The 15,552-nt window shown below is 33.6% G+C and overlaps 1 protein-coding gene across 6 annotated transcripts in view; it reads left to right on the top strand.

The window, feature by feature from the left end:
- The window catches only part of DopEcR (G-protein coupled receptor DopEcR), a 133,270-nt gene extending 121,465 nt beyond the window's left edge, over positions 1-11,805 (top strand). For all 6 annotated transcript variants that reach the window (XM_074178902.1, XM_074178901.1, XM_074178907.1 and 3 more), the window contains 3 exons: positions 2,502-2,901; positions 6,064-6,316; positions 11,288-11,805. In XM_074178902.1, the coding sequence (XP_074035003.1) occupies positions 2,502-2,901; positions 6,064-6,237 (574 nt within the window). In that variant the 3' untranslated portion in view covers positions 6,238-6,316; positions 11,288-11,805. The remainder of the gene's footprint in view (positions 1-2,501; positions 2,902-6,063; positions 6,317-11,287) is intronic.
- Positions 11,806-15,552: the final 3,747 nt, after the last annotated feature.

Here is a 15,552-nt window from a genome sequence, read left to right on the forward strand (position 1 = left end):
ATGTTCGTGGAAAGACAAAGAGCTATCTATGGTTACGCCAAGATTTTTAGCACTGTCTACCCAGTCAATGTCTGCGTTATCGAGAGTGAGCCTAAAGTTACACTGAGTTTCTACTATTCGTCTTTGAGACCCTATGCATAAGGCCAAAGTTTTATTAGGATTGATTTTCAGTCCATGATTCTCTGAGTATAGGAATTTTTCGTGCAAGTCTGTGTTTATATTGGCCACGCAACTTTCTGTATCGGTGTTATGAGAAGACAAATATAGCTGAATATCATCTGCGTATAGATGTACTTGACAATGTGATAAGAAAGTGGGGTTATCAAAAATAAACACTGAAAACATCAAGGGTCCTAAAATACTTCCCTGCGGTACACCTGAGACTGTTTCTTTTAGGGATGATCATGAGTAATCATCCAGTTTGACCCTCTGTGATCGGCTTGTGAGATAGCTGGTCATCCATTTAAGAGAAATGTCATCGAATCCTATAAACTTGAGCTTGCTGATGAGTAAATCGAAATTAACTGAATCGAAAGCTTCACTTTGATCAAGCAGTACTAAAATGATGACTTTTGATTGATCTCTGAATCTCGCAAGATCGTCGATTACTTTCAAGAGGGCAGTCTGTGTTCCATGCTTTTTGCGAAACCCAGGCTGCTCGTACGGGAGTATTCGATTTTCTTCAAGAAAAGCTCTCATTTGACGGGAAACACTCTTCTCGAATATTTTAGAGAATGAGGGCAGAATGTTGATAGGGCGTAGGTCACTGAACGTGGTAGGTGCATTCTTTTTCGGAATTGGAATTATATTAGCAACCTTCCAAACATCTGGAAAGATACCCTGTCTGAAGGACTCGTTGAAAATATGTTTAACTTCATCAATATAGTGTGGTATCACCAAAGAAATCATCTTGATATTAATATTGTCAATGCCTAAAGCATTAGATTTTATTTCTTTGATAGCAGTCAGAATATCATCATCACATATGTCGGTGAGGGAAAAGTTCATAGGAGCGTTCAATTTATTATTATTGTAGAATGAAAGAGTGTCATCATTTACTATCGAATGTCCAGCCAAATAGTCATTGATTTCTTCAGGTCTACGTAGTTCAATTGGCAGGCTATTGGTTTGCGAGGATAATTTTACAGTTCTTATTATAAATTTATATAGTATAAAAAACTGACAAACACGCTATCAAAGAAAATCGCACTAAAAAGTTAAAAACAATTTTTAAAGAAGCTTAAAACAATAAGGAACGAAAAATAGTGGTATTATTGTGAAAAAAGTGATGCTTGATATACAAAAAATATTGCACATAGCGCCTACGCCTTTTTCACAATAATTCTAGTATTTGTCGTTCGTCATTGTTATCAACTTATTTAAAAAAATTATTTCTAACTTTTCAGTTATAAAATCATATTTTTTAGTCTTTTCAAACTATATTTATTTTATCTAAAGTTTGGGATCAATCAGCCGTATATTGTTTAGAAAAATGACCATTGATATTTTCCGATTCCGAAGAGGGAGCCTGAAAATAAGCTACTAAGCCCAAGGCAGCAAAGAAGGGTCACAAATAAAGCAGCATGCGCGCGTGTTAATAAAAACAAATACTTTTTTCAAATGAAGATATACATGTAAAGTGAGTTGGAATTATATCAAGGAGGTTGAGTACGGCGCCATCTGCCCGCGAATAGATCAAGCAATAATGTCGATATATCAAGGAAGTTACATACAGCGCCATCTGCCCGCTAATAGATTAAGCAATAATAACGATAATTCTGTCAAATACAAATCCCGAACTTGGGAGTTACAAGCAAACAAACAAACAAACATACATACATACATGCATACATACATACATACATACATACATACATACATACATACATATATACATACATACATACATACATACATACATACATACATACATACATACATACATACATACATACATACATACATACATACATACATACATACATACATACATACATACATACATACATACATACATACATACATACATACATACATACATACATATATACATACAGGTGGAGCTAAAAAAAGCATGTTAAAATGGTATCAAACCTATTGAATGTCGCTGAAAAAAGTGTATAGAGCTGCAAGGAGCTCTAATTTTTTTTCCGAAATTTTTGTGTTTTCTTTGTTGGACTGGGTACTTCTGGTACCGCTCTCGTAGATGACAGCAATTAATCTGATCTGGGGATGATAATCATTTTGATATATTTCATCGTTGTTATCAATTACCGTTAGTTCAGAATTTTCTGAAACAAAATACTTTTCTGCACGAATTTGGATTTTTTTTAATTTGAAAAGGGAGAATAATGAAGGAATTGTTGAATATTTATGAAAGCTCACTTCATCCATCAATATAGTCTCCTTGTCGATTCCAAATATTCATCTGATGTTCCATCATTCTTCATGCATTGAATACATTCTTCAATGTATTCAAAACATCTACATTGTATTTTCAGATGCCAATGTTGGATGGTGTTCACGTGGATCTCATCAGCTATGCTCTGTTGCCCTCCTCTATTAGGATTCACCAAACCCCTTTTCGACAAAGAGGCCTATATCTGCATGTTAGACTGGGGCAGTATGGCAGCCTACAGCATCACACTCTCTATCCTGATTCTTGGCCCAAGCCTAATAACCATTGTCTATACCTACTCGTACATTTTCAGCATGTTACGTAAGTTGAAGAGCGGAGTTCCTTTCCATGACAAGGAGTACGCAACAGCCTTGGCAGAAAATTTGTCGAATCCAAGTCACATGATGTCTTTTACGTTGATCTTGACGTTTTGGATGTCATGGATCCCCTATATCGGTGTTAAATTATACGAATATTTCACAGCACCAATGGAAAACCATCAGGTAATTATCAATATTTAAATTTCAGTTCTCAATACATACTGTTTTCCTTTTTTTTTCAGTATTTTATTATTCACACTTGTTCACAAAAAAGTTTTGAAGCTCTACTCAAACTGAACGTTTATTCTTTTTGTTTGTTCTTTTATTTTTATACAATTAGAACGCCTTAATGCAGGTATTTGTACTCTCCTTTCATCCGGAGCTGTCTTTAAATTTGCCTGTACTTGGGTTACATCAGGTAATATCTTTTGTGTTGGTGTTTCTAGGAATGTGTATTGTATTGTACTGTACTATGTATGTGTATTGTATATATATATATATATATATATATATATATATATATATATATATATATATATATATATATATATATATATATATATATATATATATATATATATATATAAACAGGGTGTTCCTTAAAGATTATGCAGATTATGTTTTCAAATATTATTAGGGAATTGGTAATGCGTTATGAAGCAATTTTCAGATTCTCATTCATTTTAGAATTGATCTAATTTCTTAATTTGCTTTCTGTCGATTTTTATTTTTTTGAGTGAAAATCATGCGTCGGACAAAGAAATACCAGGAGATCAAATTTTCTCAAAAATGAATGAGGATTTCAAAAATGATTTTATTTTGAAAAGAAAGCATTGGCGTAGCACTTTTTCCCCAAAAATTCAATGCGAAAATCGTAGGGATGCCACTGTTTGAAAAAATACAAATTTGTGTACATCAGAAAATGCGCCTTGAGTCATAGAACATATGTATCAAATATATATATATATATATATATATATATATATATATATATATATATATACATATATATATATATATATATATATATATATATATATATATATATATATATATATATATATATATATATATATATATATATATATATATATATATATATCACTTTGAAAATTTAATGGAGGGCATATTCGGACATTCTCTAGCCAACTAAAATATTTTCGACAATGCGGTGTTGCCGCTTCTATTAGAAAGCAGTAGCAACTTTGATTTTTCAAATGTAACACTCTGTATATAATATTATTTTTGGAATCTCCAACAACTGCCCGACAACTTTTCTTGATATTTCCCTATACCTATCTGTTAATGTTTTCGAAATAAAAATTAATTTCAATTTTTTTCTTCGAAAATCATGACTTCTAAAAATGCCGATATCTTTTAGTTGAGAAGTACTATGATATCGAAATTTGGTTTGGAGTTAGGTGATACTTGGACACTTCCCACACGTCAGCCTAATCTCCGTTACTTCAATACAGGGTGGTAAAAAAATACAGTTTTTTCGTTTGCTTGAAAAAGTTGCTGAAATTTGATTATTTTAAATGGAACACCCTGTATATTATTGAAAATTCGGAAAGCTGCTGAAATTTGCTTTCTTTCTATGTATATCATACCTATACCTAACTAGTCAAGTTTCGGACTTATGAACATTTATTTGTGAAAAATTTTATAATTTTCACGTGTTGTTGAATAGTATATCCGTTCATGTTGATTTGGCAAAACAGACTGAATAAACTACAACTAATTTGACAGATGTAGCTTCAACAAAATGGTGGTTATAAGTTCGTAAATACCGGTTGGAAGACCCTACATAATATATTACATTTGAAGGACAGCCTTTGCTGACTAGTTAAGAACAAATCTTAAAAAATATATTTGGGTGATCAGCAGAACGGAAGTGTACTCTTATAACACAAGTTATTCCAATATTTCGATAAAATTTATTATTATCTTCAAGGAAAAGCTACAAAATATGTTTGGTGATAGTACAATATAAACATTTTTATGAAAATGCTTGACTTTACTGTTAGTGAGGATGGCCGTGTCGAAAAAAATATTACATTTGATCAATTGAAACATGTCAATACAACAAAACAAGTCACTACCTTAAAAGAGGTTGACTCCTCACTGATATAAAGAAGATTATTGAATTAATTTAATAAAAATCGTTATTCGTTTTAAAATTATGGATTACCGGTAAAAGACATGTGGTTGAAGAACAAAGAGAGATACAACAAACAATTCACAATGACAGCTGTCATGTGATTCAGTTTGAAAAGGTGTGTTTGTTTGTCTATGATAAAACTATGGAACAAAAGAGAACTGTTATGATGCAAGTGTGATCAGAAACATCTGCTGTTATATAAATAAATCAATGAGAAAACCCAATATCAAATATGCCCAATTCAAAATTAATTATTTCACAACACCCTTATTAGTTTTGAGGAAAACAAGTGAAGAAGTGTTGTTATATGAAAGTAAAACCCTGTCATAGGAAGGTTGGAACTATGTTTGAAAATATTTAAAATATTATGAATATTAATGAAATTCCAATATTTCGATAAAATTTATTATCATCTTCAAGGAAAAGCTACAAAATATGTTTGGTGATAGTACAATATAAACATTTTTATGAAAATGCTCAACTTACTGTTAGTGAGGTTGGCCGTGTCGAAAAAAATGTTACATTTGAACAATTGAAACATGTCAATACAACAAAACAAGTCACTACCTTAAAAGAGGTTGACTCCTCACTGATATAAAGAAGATTATTGAATTAATTTACTAAAAGTCGTTATTCGTTTTAAAATTATGGATTACCGGTAAAAGACATGTGGTTGAAGAACAAAGAGAGAGACAACAAACAATTCACAATGACAGCTGTCATGTGATTCAGTTTGAAAAGGTGTGTTTGTTTGTCTATGATAAAACTATGGAACAAAAGAGAACTGTTATGATGCAAGTGTGATCAGAAACATTTGCTGTTATATAAATAAATCAATGAGAACACCCAATATCAAATATGCCCAATTTAAAATTAATTATTTGACAAACACCCTTATTAGTTTCGAGGAAAACAAGTGGAGAAGTGTCATAGGGAGGTTGGAACTATGTTTAAAATGTTATGAATATTAATGAAATTCCAGAATTATTTCTGGTTTGGAAATCATGTAAATTTTTATCAATATCTGGTAGGAAGGCATAGATTTCACTGAGGTGATCTACTATCAAGGCAATTATTTCATTATATTCTCATTTAATTTTTTATCGGTTGTGAAATTTCAAAATTATTCATCAATGGATATTAGAAGTTCGATTCTCCATCATTAAACACCATTTTTTTCTTAGGTTCTGCACTTCGCTATAGTGTGGCTTGGTTTCCTGAACTCCTTCTGGAAATCCATCATCCTTCTAACACTCAGTCCGCAGTTCAGGCTGGCTCTAAGGATTTTTTGCATGACGATCTGCTGTCGCTACAAGGGCAGGATGCAGGCAGAGCTCATCGGAATGGACGATGACTGACTACTCGGTTGTTTTTCCGGACAAATATCAAGATTTCCTATCACGGGAATTGCAGTGAGAGACTATGAATATTTAGTAGGTGCGTTAAAAATAATTTTCATACAAGAGCTAGATGAATAGTAATAATGTATATTGAAATTACATCGCCAGAAAAAATTAAATGGATGGAGATTTGAATTGCATTTGCAAAATTTTTTCTGGTGATTATATCACCAGAAGAATGAATCTATTAGTCAGAACTGGCTATATGTCCCTAAATTTCGAGTCAAAGTTGAAATTTTCACAATTGAAGTCGGATTCCACCACCGAATAAAACATTTAAAATGTGGATCTTCTGTGCTTCCGTGAAATTTTGAAGTGCTGTAAAAATAATACATATTAGGTAATGGATTTGGCTGCATATATGCAGCATATCGAATGCATATCGAATGCATATCGAATTCCGTCCGATACCTTTTCTGTAGGTGTACCTACCACTGAATTCGGTCCGTAGTTTTTCCTCTACAGTCAAGAGAATGCATTCGCTTTTCATTCTCATTGTCGATAGTAGTCCCTATTATATAGAGACCGAGCGTTTAGACCGTAACGCCAACTGGAAGCAAGAATCTCAACTTCCTGGTCGTACTTATGAAATCGAAAACTACAAATTTAAGAATTTCCGAAGACAAAAATGCTTCATGTCAAAGGATCTAAATACTAGGGCTTATGAAATTAGAATCCTTAGGCTGAACGAAAATGAAGTCAAAAGCAAAATATTCACTGACTTCAAACGGAGGTAAAAAGAGCAGTCCAAAGATTTCTCTCAAGAAGCAACTGATATCTGAACTGTAATCACCGTACGGCTGGACTTGAACCGAGTTATGAATTTTATTTCTAAAAGCTTCGACCTAGAAGGAAACGACAGCCAGCACTTTACAGCAATATATAGATTTGTGTATCAAATTAAAAAAAATAAATTTAAAAAAGTTCATAGAACGTATGTGAGACAAAATATGCGGAAAGGTTACAGGGGAGGCTTTTCTCAACTATAAAATAATTTCATGGCATGAATCTGTCAGTTAGGGGCACAGATCAGTCACTTTTCGTTACCGGAAAGTGGCCGATTATTAAATAATTTTGACATTCATGATCATAGCGGGCGATGAGTTAGGTTAGGTTAGGTTGGGTCCAAAGTGAGTGGGTCTATTCGACCCTACACCGCAACCCGCAAGGGTTTATTATGGCTCACACCTACTCAAACTCGACCAAATAAACCCAGCTTCTTAACGAAGCCGATTAGTTTGTATGGTGAGTGGTCTTTCGGGTCTGATGGTAAGAGTTTGGCTCTGCCGAACTGTAAATGCTCTGCTATTCCATCGTTAATGAGGCAGTCGGATAGTCAAGGTGCAAGATTTCCACCTTGATACTCGCGACAACCTTCCCACCTGACGATGCCTCAGATTCAACTGTGCAGGGTTTTTTCGCCTCTGGTTTTGGTGAATCATCTCTTGAGCGCAAACGTTTGCTAACCTGCTCATGGGGGGTTTGTTCCTCCACCTGAGACAGATTCTGCGTACGCCGCTCAAGAATTTAGGGCAAGGAGGTTTTGTAAGGTATCCCGCTCTTCAAGAGACGACTCAGTCTTTTCCTTGCTGCACCACCAAACCTTTGTTTTTAGGTTCAGTTATTGGATCAAGAGTGAATTTACAGGGAGGTCAGTCGGAGTCGTAAACTCGACATCCATCTCCTCTATAGACTCTATTTACTCTGTCCATAAAAGTCCCACGAGTAGCTAGGGAATGAAGATCAATCACGGCAGAGCCCCGCATTACCGTGGCAAGGCGATGCTACGACGAGAGGGCGCCCAGTATCTCAAAGGTTCCGTAGAGACAGCTGATAGGCTCAGTGTCATTCATCCAGCGGGGCTACGTGGAAGCAGGCATCTGATGGCCGGTTTGCTCAACTCCCACAACTCAAGCCAATGCACTCGCCAGAAACAGCATGCACAGTGGTTCGGGCAGTGGAAGATGAACAAGGACAGCCAATATGCCATGTTGACTACATAGAGGGCCGTACAAAAAATAAGTTGGATATTCAAATTTCGCGCGATACATATACATTCGATTAGCGATTTTTTCAAGTTGGTACATTTGTTTCAAACATATGTTCATGATTTCAGTTGTTTAGCATTTTTAGTTTGTTGGTGAGAAGCATAAAAGGGTTTTTTTGCGTGTTCAGCGACTTAATGCTGTCGAAAAAAATTTATCACAGAATTTGCATGGAATGAAATTGAGTGCTCAGAAACACTTGAAATGTTGACAAAGGCATGCGGTGATTGTACTCTGAGTCAGAAACATATTTACGGCATAAAAAGTTTTTCACAGAAGGTCGGGAAGATGTGAATGACGACATTCGCCTTGGACGCCTCAGCAGATCAATAGCAGATGAAAATATTGAGAAAGTGGAGAAAGGTGCTATGGAGGATAGTCGAATCACTATGAGAGAAGTTGCTGAGGATATCAGGTTGATTCCTGTTATGCAATTTTTTCGTAAATTTTGGGCATGAAGCATGTGACAGCGATTACTACTAATTTTTTCCAAAAAAAACCGTCGCAAGAGCATCGCTCAGGAATTGTTGAATGACGTCAACGGCTATCCATAATTGGTGAAGTATCATAGTTATATGGTTATGACATCGAAACTAAAGTCCAATCGTTCCGATGGAAGAGCTCAGGAGAGCCAAGACCAAAAAAGCACGCACAGTTTGATCAAATGTCGAAGATTTGCTCACTGTTTTCTTCGATTAATGTGTCCTAGTGTATCAGGAGTTCTTGCCATATGACCATACGATCAATAAGGACTATTATCTTGAAGTTATATGCCGCTTGCGAGAAGCAATGCGAAGAAAACGTCCGGTATTATAGAAAAACAATTCATGGCTTTTGCAACACGATAATGCACCTGTTCACCTGCACCTGCTCTGATTGTAAAGACTCATGAAAGGACGATGGTTGGCGACAATTGGAGAAGATAAAAACCAAATAGCTAAGAGAGCTCAAAAACATACCAAAAAGTGCATATCAGAACTGTTTCGAGGACTGGAAAATACGCTGGCATATCTCAGGGGGGCTATTTTGAAGGGGACAACAGCATATGCAGGAATTTTTCTGATTGATTCGGCCGTTACTTGATGAAGATCCATAGTATTTTCTAAACTACACCTGACGATTTGATCTCCATAAACTTTTTTTTTACTTTATTTGAAAAATATAACACATGTTTCGCTAAAACATTAGCTTTTTCAAGTGATTTATTATTCAAGTTGTTCTCAACATTAATATTTAGTTTGTCAAAAACTACACCTCACGATTTGATCTCCACAAACTTAATTTGAAAATATATCACAACATGTTTCGCTAAGACATTAGCTTTTTCAAGTGAGGATAAATCACTTGAAAAAGCTAAATGTCTTAGCGAAACATGTTGTGATTATCCTCACTTGAAAAAGCTAATGTCTTAGTGAAACATGTTGTGATATATTTTCAAATTGAGTTTGTGGAGATCAAATCGTGAGGTGTAGTTTTTGAAATTACTATGGATCTTCATCAAGTAATAGACGAATCAATCAGAACATTATTATTTATATACTACAGTTAACCATAATTGAGACTACCTCCAAAAAAATTAACTGAACTTAACGTACCTGTTCAATTATGATCACCTGAAGCACTCTTCGTTGGAGATATGATTTTCTCGTAGAAGATGATTTGAATATGTTGAATTTGTTTTGCTCGTATGATGTTCCTGGATTCGATTCCTAAATGTCCTGCCAGTTTGACCAATATACACCTTAGGGCACGTTCCACACTTTAATTTATATACCCCTGATTTCTCGAATTTAAATGTTTTGTCTTTATTATTTTTAACTAACTTTCCCAACGTATTACTTGTTCTATATGCAATTTTAATATCTCATTTCCTCAAAAATGAATCCACTTTTTCCGTTGGTTGTCCAAAATACGTTAAAGCTTTATAATTTTGATTATCTTCCTCATCAATTGGAAAAACTTTCTTGGTAAGTATTTTGTTCATTAATTCGGCTTTAAACCCATTGTTAACCGCAATTTGCTTGATGATATTAAGTTCTCTATCGAAATTATCTATTGAAAGAGGAACATTGACTAATCTGTGAATCATGCTATTATAAGCTTCTGCTTTGTGAAGATCAAATCGTAGTTTTTGAAAAAAAAAATGCAGGAATAACTTCAGTGAAGAATCCTGCACTGACACCTGTCGGATATAATTCAACGCCCTTCGTGGTATTAGCCAAGGGAGTAGTTGTTTCCTGATGGGTCAGTCCATCAACCTGCAGTGTAGGAAGTTGAGACTGGCCAGAATGATTTGATTTATAGCCAGTCTTCAGGTATGCTCACTGACTTCATGTGAAAAGTTTTCTTTCCTTATACGAGGACTTTGGCAAATTTCGGATATGCACTTGGAACCCCGTTCACAGGTAGATGGGGCGATAACAAACCTGTTGTTTGTTGTCCGCTTCATCCTAGTTCGAAGAATGATACTCTGAAGGAATTCGATTTTCAATTATCGGAAATTATCGACTTTATGTTGTTGATAGACACTTCTTTGCACTGACGAGTGGCCAAACAGCCCGAAACCGGTCTGCAAGTGTATTCCAATAATTGAGAATATATTGCGGCAATATATCGCCAACAGCATATGCAGGAATAACTTCAGTCAAGAATCCTGCACTGACACCTGTCGGATATAATCCAACACCCTTCGTGGTATTAGCCAGGGAAGTAGTTGTTTTCTGATAAGTTTCAGTCCATTTACCTACAGTGTAGGGAGTTGAGACTGGCCTGAACGTATTGTTCTTTCAGATGATTCGATAGAGATTAACTCTTGAAATGGAGTCAAAATGAAAAAACATACCGAATCAAACAATTTCAGTTAGCAGTCACTATACAAGCAATACATTCCTGAACAAAATCATATATTATTCTGAACATTTATCCATCAGTTAAATAACTTATGATAAACTGTTATTTTTCAGATAAGCTAAGAAGATATTGGTGCCAATTTTCGCCACACGGACATTAATAATGGCGCTGATATATGTGTAGAAATGTTTTGTTCATCTAGTAATAATGTTCGACTGATGGATGGACTTGAAGTATTATTTTGAATCGTAAAAGTCAATTATCATAGTGATAGTTTTTAACTGTTTCAGAAGAATGCTGATGTTTCCATTTTAACACTTCAGATACCTATTAGTGGTTGAGCTCTATCTTGCAATCCTCTTGAAAACGACTTTTTTTGTGAAAATAAAATTTCCTGTTTAACTCAACGATATGAGAACTATTGTTTCTCCTGTTTTGTGAACCAACTTGTACAAGAAAATAATTCGTTCCGACATGAGTTCACTGTGAAATTAAACCTTGTGAGTAGCAAATTAGTATTGAAAAACTTATTCATTTAATTCGAGTTAAACGAAATGAGTAAAAACACTTTTGTCTAAATACCACTGGTAGATTTTATTTATACGACCGGTTTCGGGTTTGACCCACTATCAAGTATAAAACCCGAAACCGGTCATATAAATAAAATCTACCAGTGGTATTTAGAGAAAAGTGTTTTTATTCATTTCATTAAGGAGATCATGAATTATCATAAGGTTTTAATCCGCATTGAACTCGACTTATTTACCCTTTTTTCACTGTATTTTGAATAGGAAAAATATTTCAGTTTTCTTTCGTTTCAGGAAGAAGATAGTTATTGTATCAACTTATCAGACACTTATACCTCAGACTTTATAATAGAAATAAGAGCCAACCACTGATAGTAGATTTGTTTGTCTTTATATCGTATTATAAGGTTCGATTTCGAAATCGGCATTATTGGAGCCATATATTTCACTTGTTATATTAAAACTCACAGATAGGAGTAAAGTGTAAGAATTCATACTTGTAAATATTGGAGTTGATTTTTTATGGAAACATTATACCAGAGGCATTCCAGGAAAAATGCAATAAATCATATTCAAATATTTATATTCATTTATAACTCAAATTGTGGAAATATCAAAAAATCAGAATCTGTACAAATTAAATTTTCTTTTGTTTGAAGGTATTTGACACTGTTTCTTGGTACATTTCATTAGTTTGGACTTCCATTGTCTAATATGATATAAATTGATTTGAAATACCTGAAAGAATCTGTAACAAATTAAAAAAGAAATTAGGAAGGTCGAATGACCTTTTAATAGTCAGATCTCAGAGGAATAAGTCCAGTTATCACCCGAAGATGATTGTGGATACTAACAATCAAAACTTCGTGAAGTAACTTGGTTTGGATTCTTTTAATTTTCATTTCTTGTTAATATATTTTTTTAATTATCATCTCGTGTTTAGTATTTTCTTTTGATTTTTTGGTTGTTGCTTGTATTTTATTTCATGGTAATTTCAGTTTTTTTTGCTTAATATAATTGTTGTTTTTCAGCTAATCTCTTTTTTAATTTTTTTGCAGATTCCTTCAGGGATTTTCAATCAATTCATATCATATTAGACAATGGAACTCCGAACTAATGAAATATTCAATTTTCTTGATCAACTCGATTTGAGTTTGTCTACCATAATAAGGAACAACCATACATTCAATCAAGAACTATTTCGAAGCACATATTTTGAAACTTAAATTGTTGCGAAGTTACTTTTCCTTTCAGCAAATTATAGATTCATCATGTATAAACTCGATATTTTATCCTCGATGTTGTATTTTAAGCAAGGCTAAACACCAAGTAGATTTAAATAATCAGAATCAATAATTATCACATTTTTTCATATTTTCCAAAATAATTGCAGTTTATGAATTTTAATAATGTTTATAGAAAATGTTTTCATTTAGGCATACCTATAGTAGGATTCCTATGAACGAATTCACAACATGTCACTAGATAACACTTTTTCAGTGACTGTGACTCAACAAAATCATTTTAAATAGAAAGTTGAATTTATTTTATAAGAGCTGAATTTTCCATAAATTTAAATTAAGTATCTACTCAACACTTTGTACGTAAAAATGAAATTGAACAATGGGTAAGGTGTAATTAATGGAATTAAATTCCAAATGGCATATATATTTCTATATACAGGGTGTTCCTTAAACACATGCTAATATTTAAGGAGTTAATTCTTAGACATACGTCCATAGGACATACGTCCTATGGACGTATGTCCTAAACGCCTTAACTTTTGAGATATAGGGTGGCAAAGTTTTCAAAAATAATCAGTTTTTTAATAATAACTGAGATAATTTTGTAGACATCTTTGGTATATTTGGTACATATGTTCTATGACTCAAGGCGCATTTTCTGATGTACACAAATTTGTATTTTTTCAAACAGTGGCACCCCTACGATTTTCGCATTGAATATTTTTGGGAAAAAGTACTACGCCAATGCTTTCTTTTCAAAATAAAATCATTTTTGAAATCCTCATTCATTTTTGAGAAAATTTGATCTCCTGGTATTTCTTTGTCCGACGCATGATTTTCACTCAAAAAAATAAAAATCGACAGAAAGCAAATTAAGAAATTAGATCAATTCTAAAATGAATGAGAATCTGAAAATTGCTTCATAACGCATTACCAATTCCCTAATAATATTTGAAAACATAATCTGCATAATCTTTAAGGAACACCCTGTTTATATATATATATATATATATATATATATATATATATATATATATATATATATATATATATAATGGTGCAAACAATAAAGGAAGAGTTGTTTCTCTCTACCAAGTTAGGTACATTCGAACAAGTTTTGTGAAAACAAAAAACTATTTTCTGTGTTTCACTTGTGCATTGAAAAAATGAGGCTAGTATTTCTTGAACAATTCCATCCGGAACTATTTTATCAAAATTTAAAATTTTATGATTTTCTCTCATCAATTTGCCCGCTAGATAGAAGATGAAATACGATTCTACAAATTGCCATCAATTCTGAAATTTCTTTTTCTCAGTTGAAGTTGTATTTTGTTTCATAAACTTTCCTGGACTCAGTCACACCTATATGGTGGAAAGTGTTTTCCATTTTCCAGTTTTGTAACTATTGGGTACACCTAAACGTAGAAATACTTCAGAATTTGACTCTTGTAGAATCATGGGGGATCTCTCTCCCATTATGTAGTGATGTCGTGGTGAAATGCATGAAATCTAAAACTCCCTATTGAAGATATTTCTGTATGAATCTGAAGGAAATATCAAATTTCAAAATATGCTTTCGAATCACTGATCTACATTAAATTTTGAAAATTGAAAGGCCCTGCAGTTGCTGAAAAGTTTGATTTTGTGAAACTGGTGAAACACGGTTTGTTTTGGTGGAATCAATCTCATAGAGAAGAGTATCGATGAACTGGAATGGCAGTCGAATTTGATTGATTGAAAATTCCAGGTCATAATTTCATTCAACTAAGTCTTGTAGTGATACAAATCGTTGAAATGCCTGAGTATTTCCGAAAGTAATTGCAGATAATTCGACTGGAATTCAGTGTTCAAGTTATGCAGTTTTGAACAAAAGTGAATACACAGCACAATATAAGTACTGCATAGTGGAGCTGAGACAGCTTTTTCAAATATATCCAAACCAGAGTCCAGAGAGAAGTAACAGCATTATATTTGTTATGACTGTAGAAATATTTCGACATGAAAAGCCTAAATAAGTTCCTTCACCAAAGAGAGCTGTTGTAATTGGTTATTCAACAAGTTGAATATCTGGTCTAATGATTCAATAATCACCCAACATAGACACTTTGGCAATATGTTACTCTGCAGTACTTGTTGGTAACAAATAGTAAATATATGCTCCTGGAAGAGAGACATATTTGGGATGTATTTAGGAGTGATTAATTTTTGGGTTTTTTCATATTATAAAAATGGCAAGTGTACCAGACAGGTTATCGAAAAAAATACATTCGGTCATATACCTCTCAGAATAGCCAGTTACCTAGGTCTTTCTAATGCGAAAGAATATACTGGTCACTGCTTCAGACGTTCCTCAACAACTATGTTAGCAGATGCAGGCGAGGATATAGTCAACATTAAAAGACATGCTAGGTGGAAGTCGACGACTGTTGTGAAAGGTTATATCTAGGAAAAAGGAATCAGTTGAAATTAAATATCTACAACAGAAAACAATAATTCCAAATATTTCCATGAATAGCTGTTCTAATTATATTGTCAATATATATTTCATTTTTTAAATTGATGATATCCATTGTTTTCGTTATATTATTGTTAGCAAAGTTTTGGGTT

The sequence above is a fragment of the Leptinotarsa decemlineata genome, unplaced genomic scaffold, assembly GCF_025532065.1.
Source record: "Leptinotarsa decemlineata unplaced genomic scaffold, Ldec_3_MD MMD2_tig00004307_RagTag_RagTag, whole genome shotgun sequence".
Lineage (NCBI taxonomy): Eukaryota > Metazoa > Arthropoda > Insecta > Coleoptera > Chrysomelidae > Leptinotarsa > Leptinotarsa decemlineata.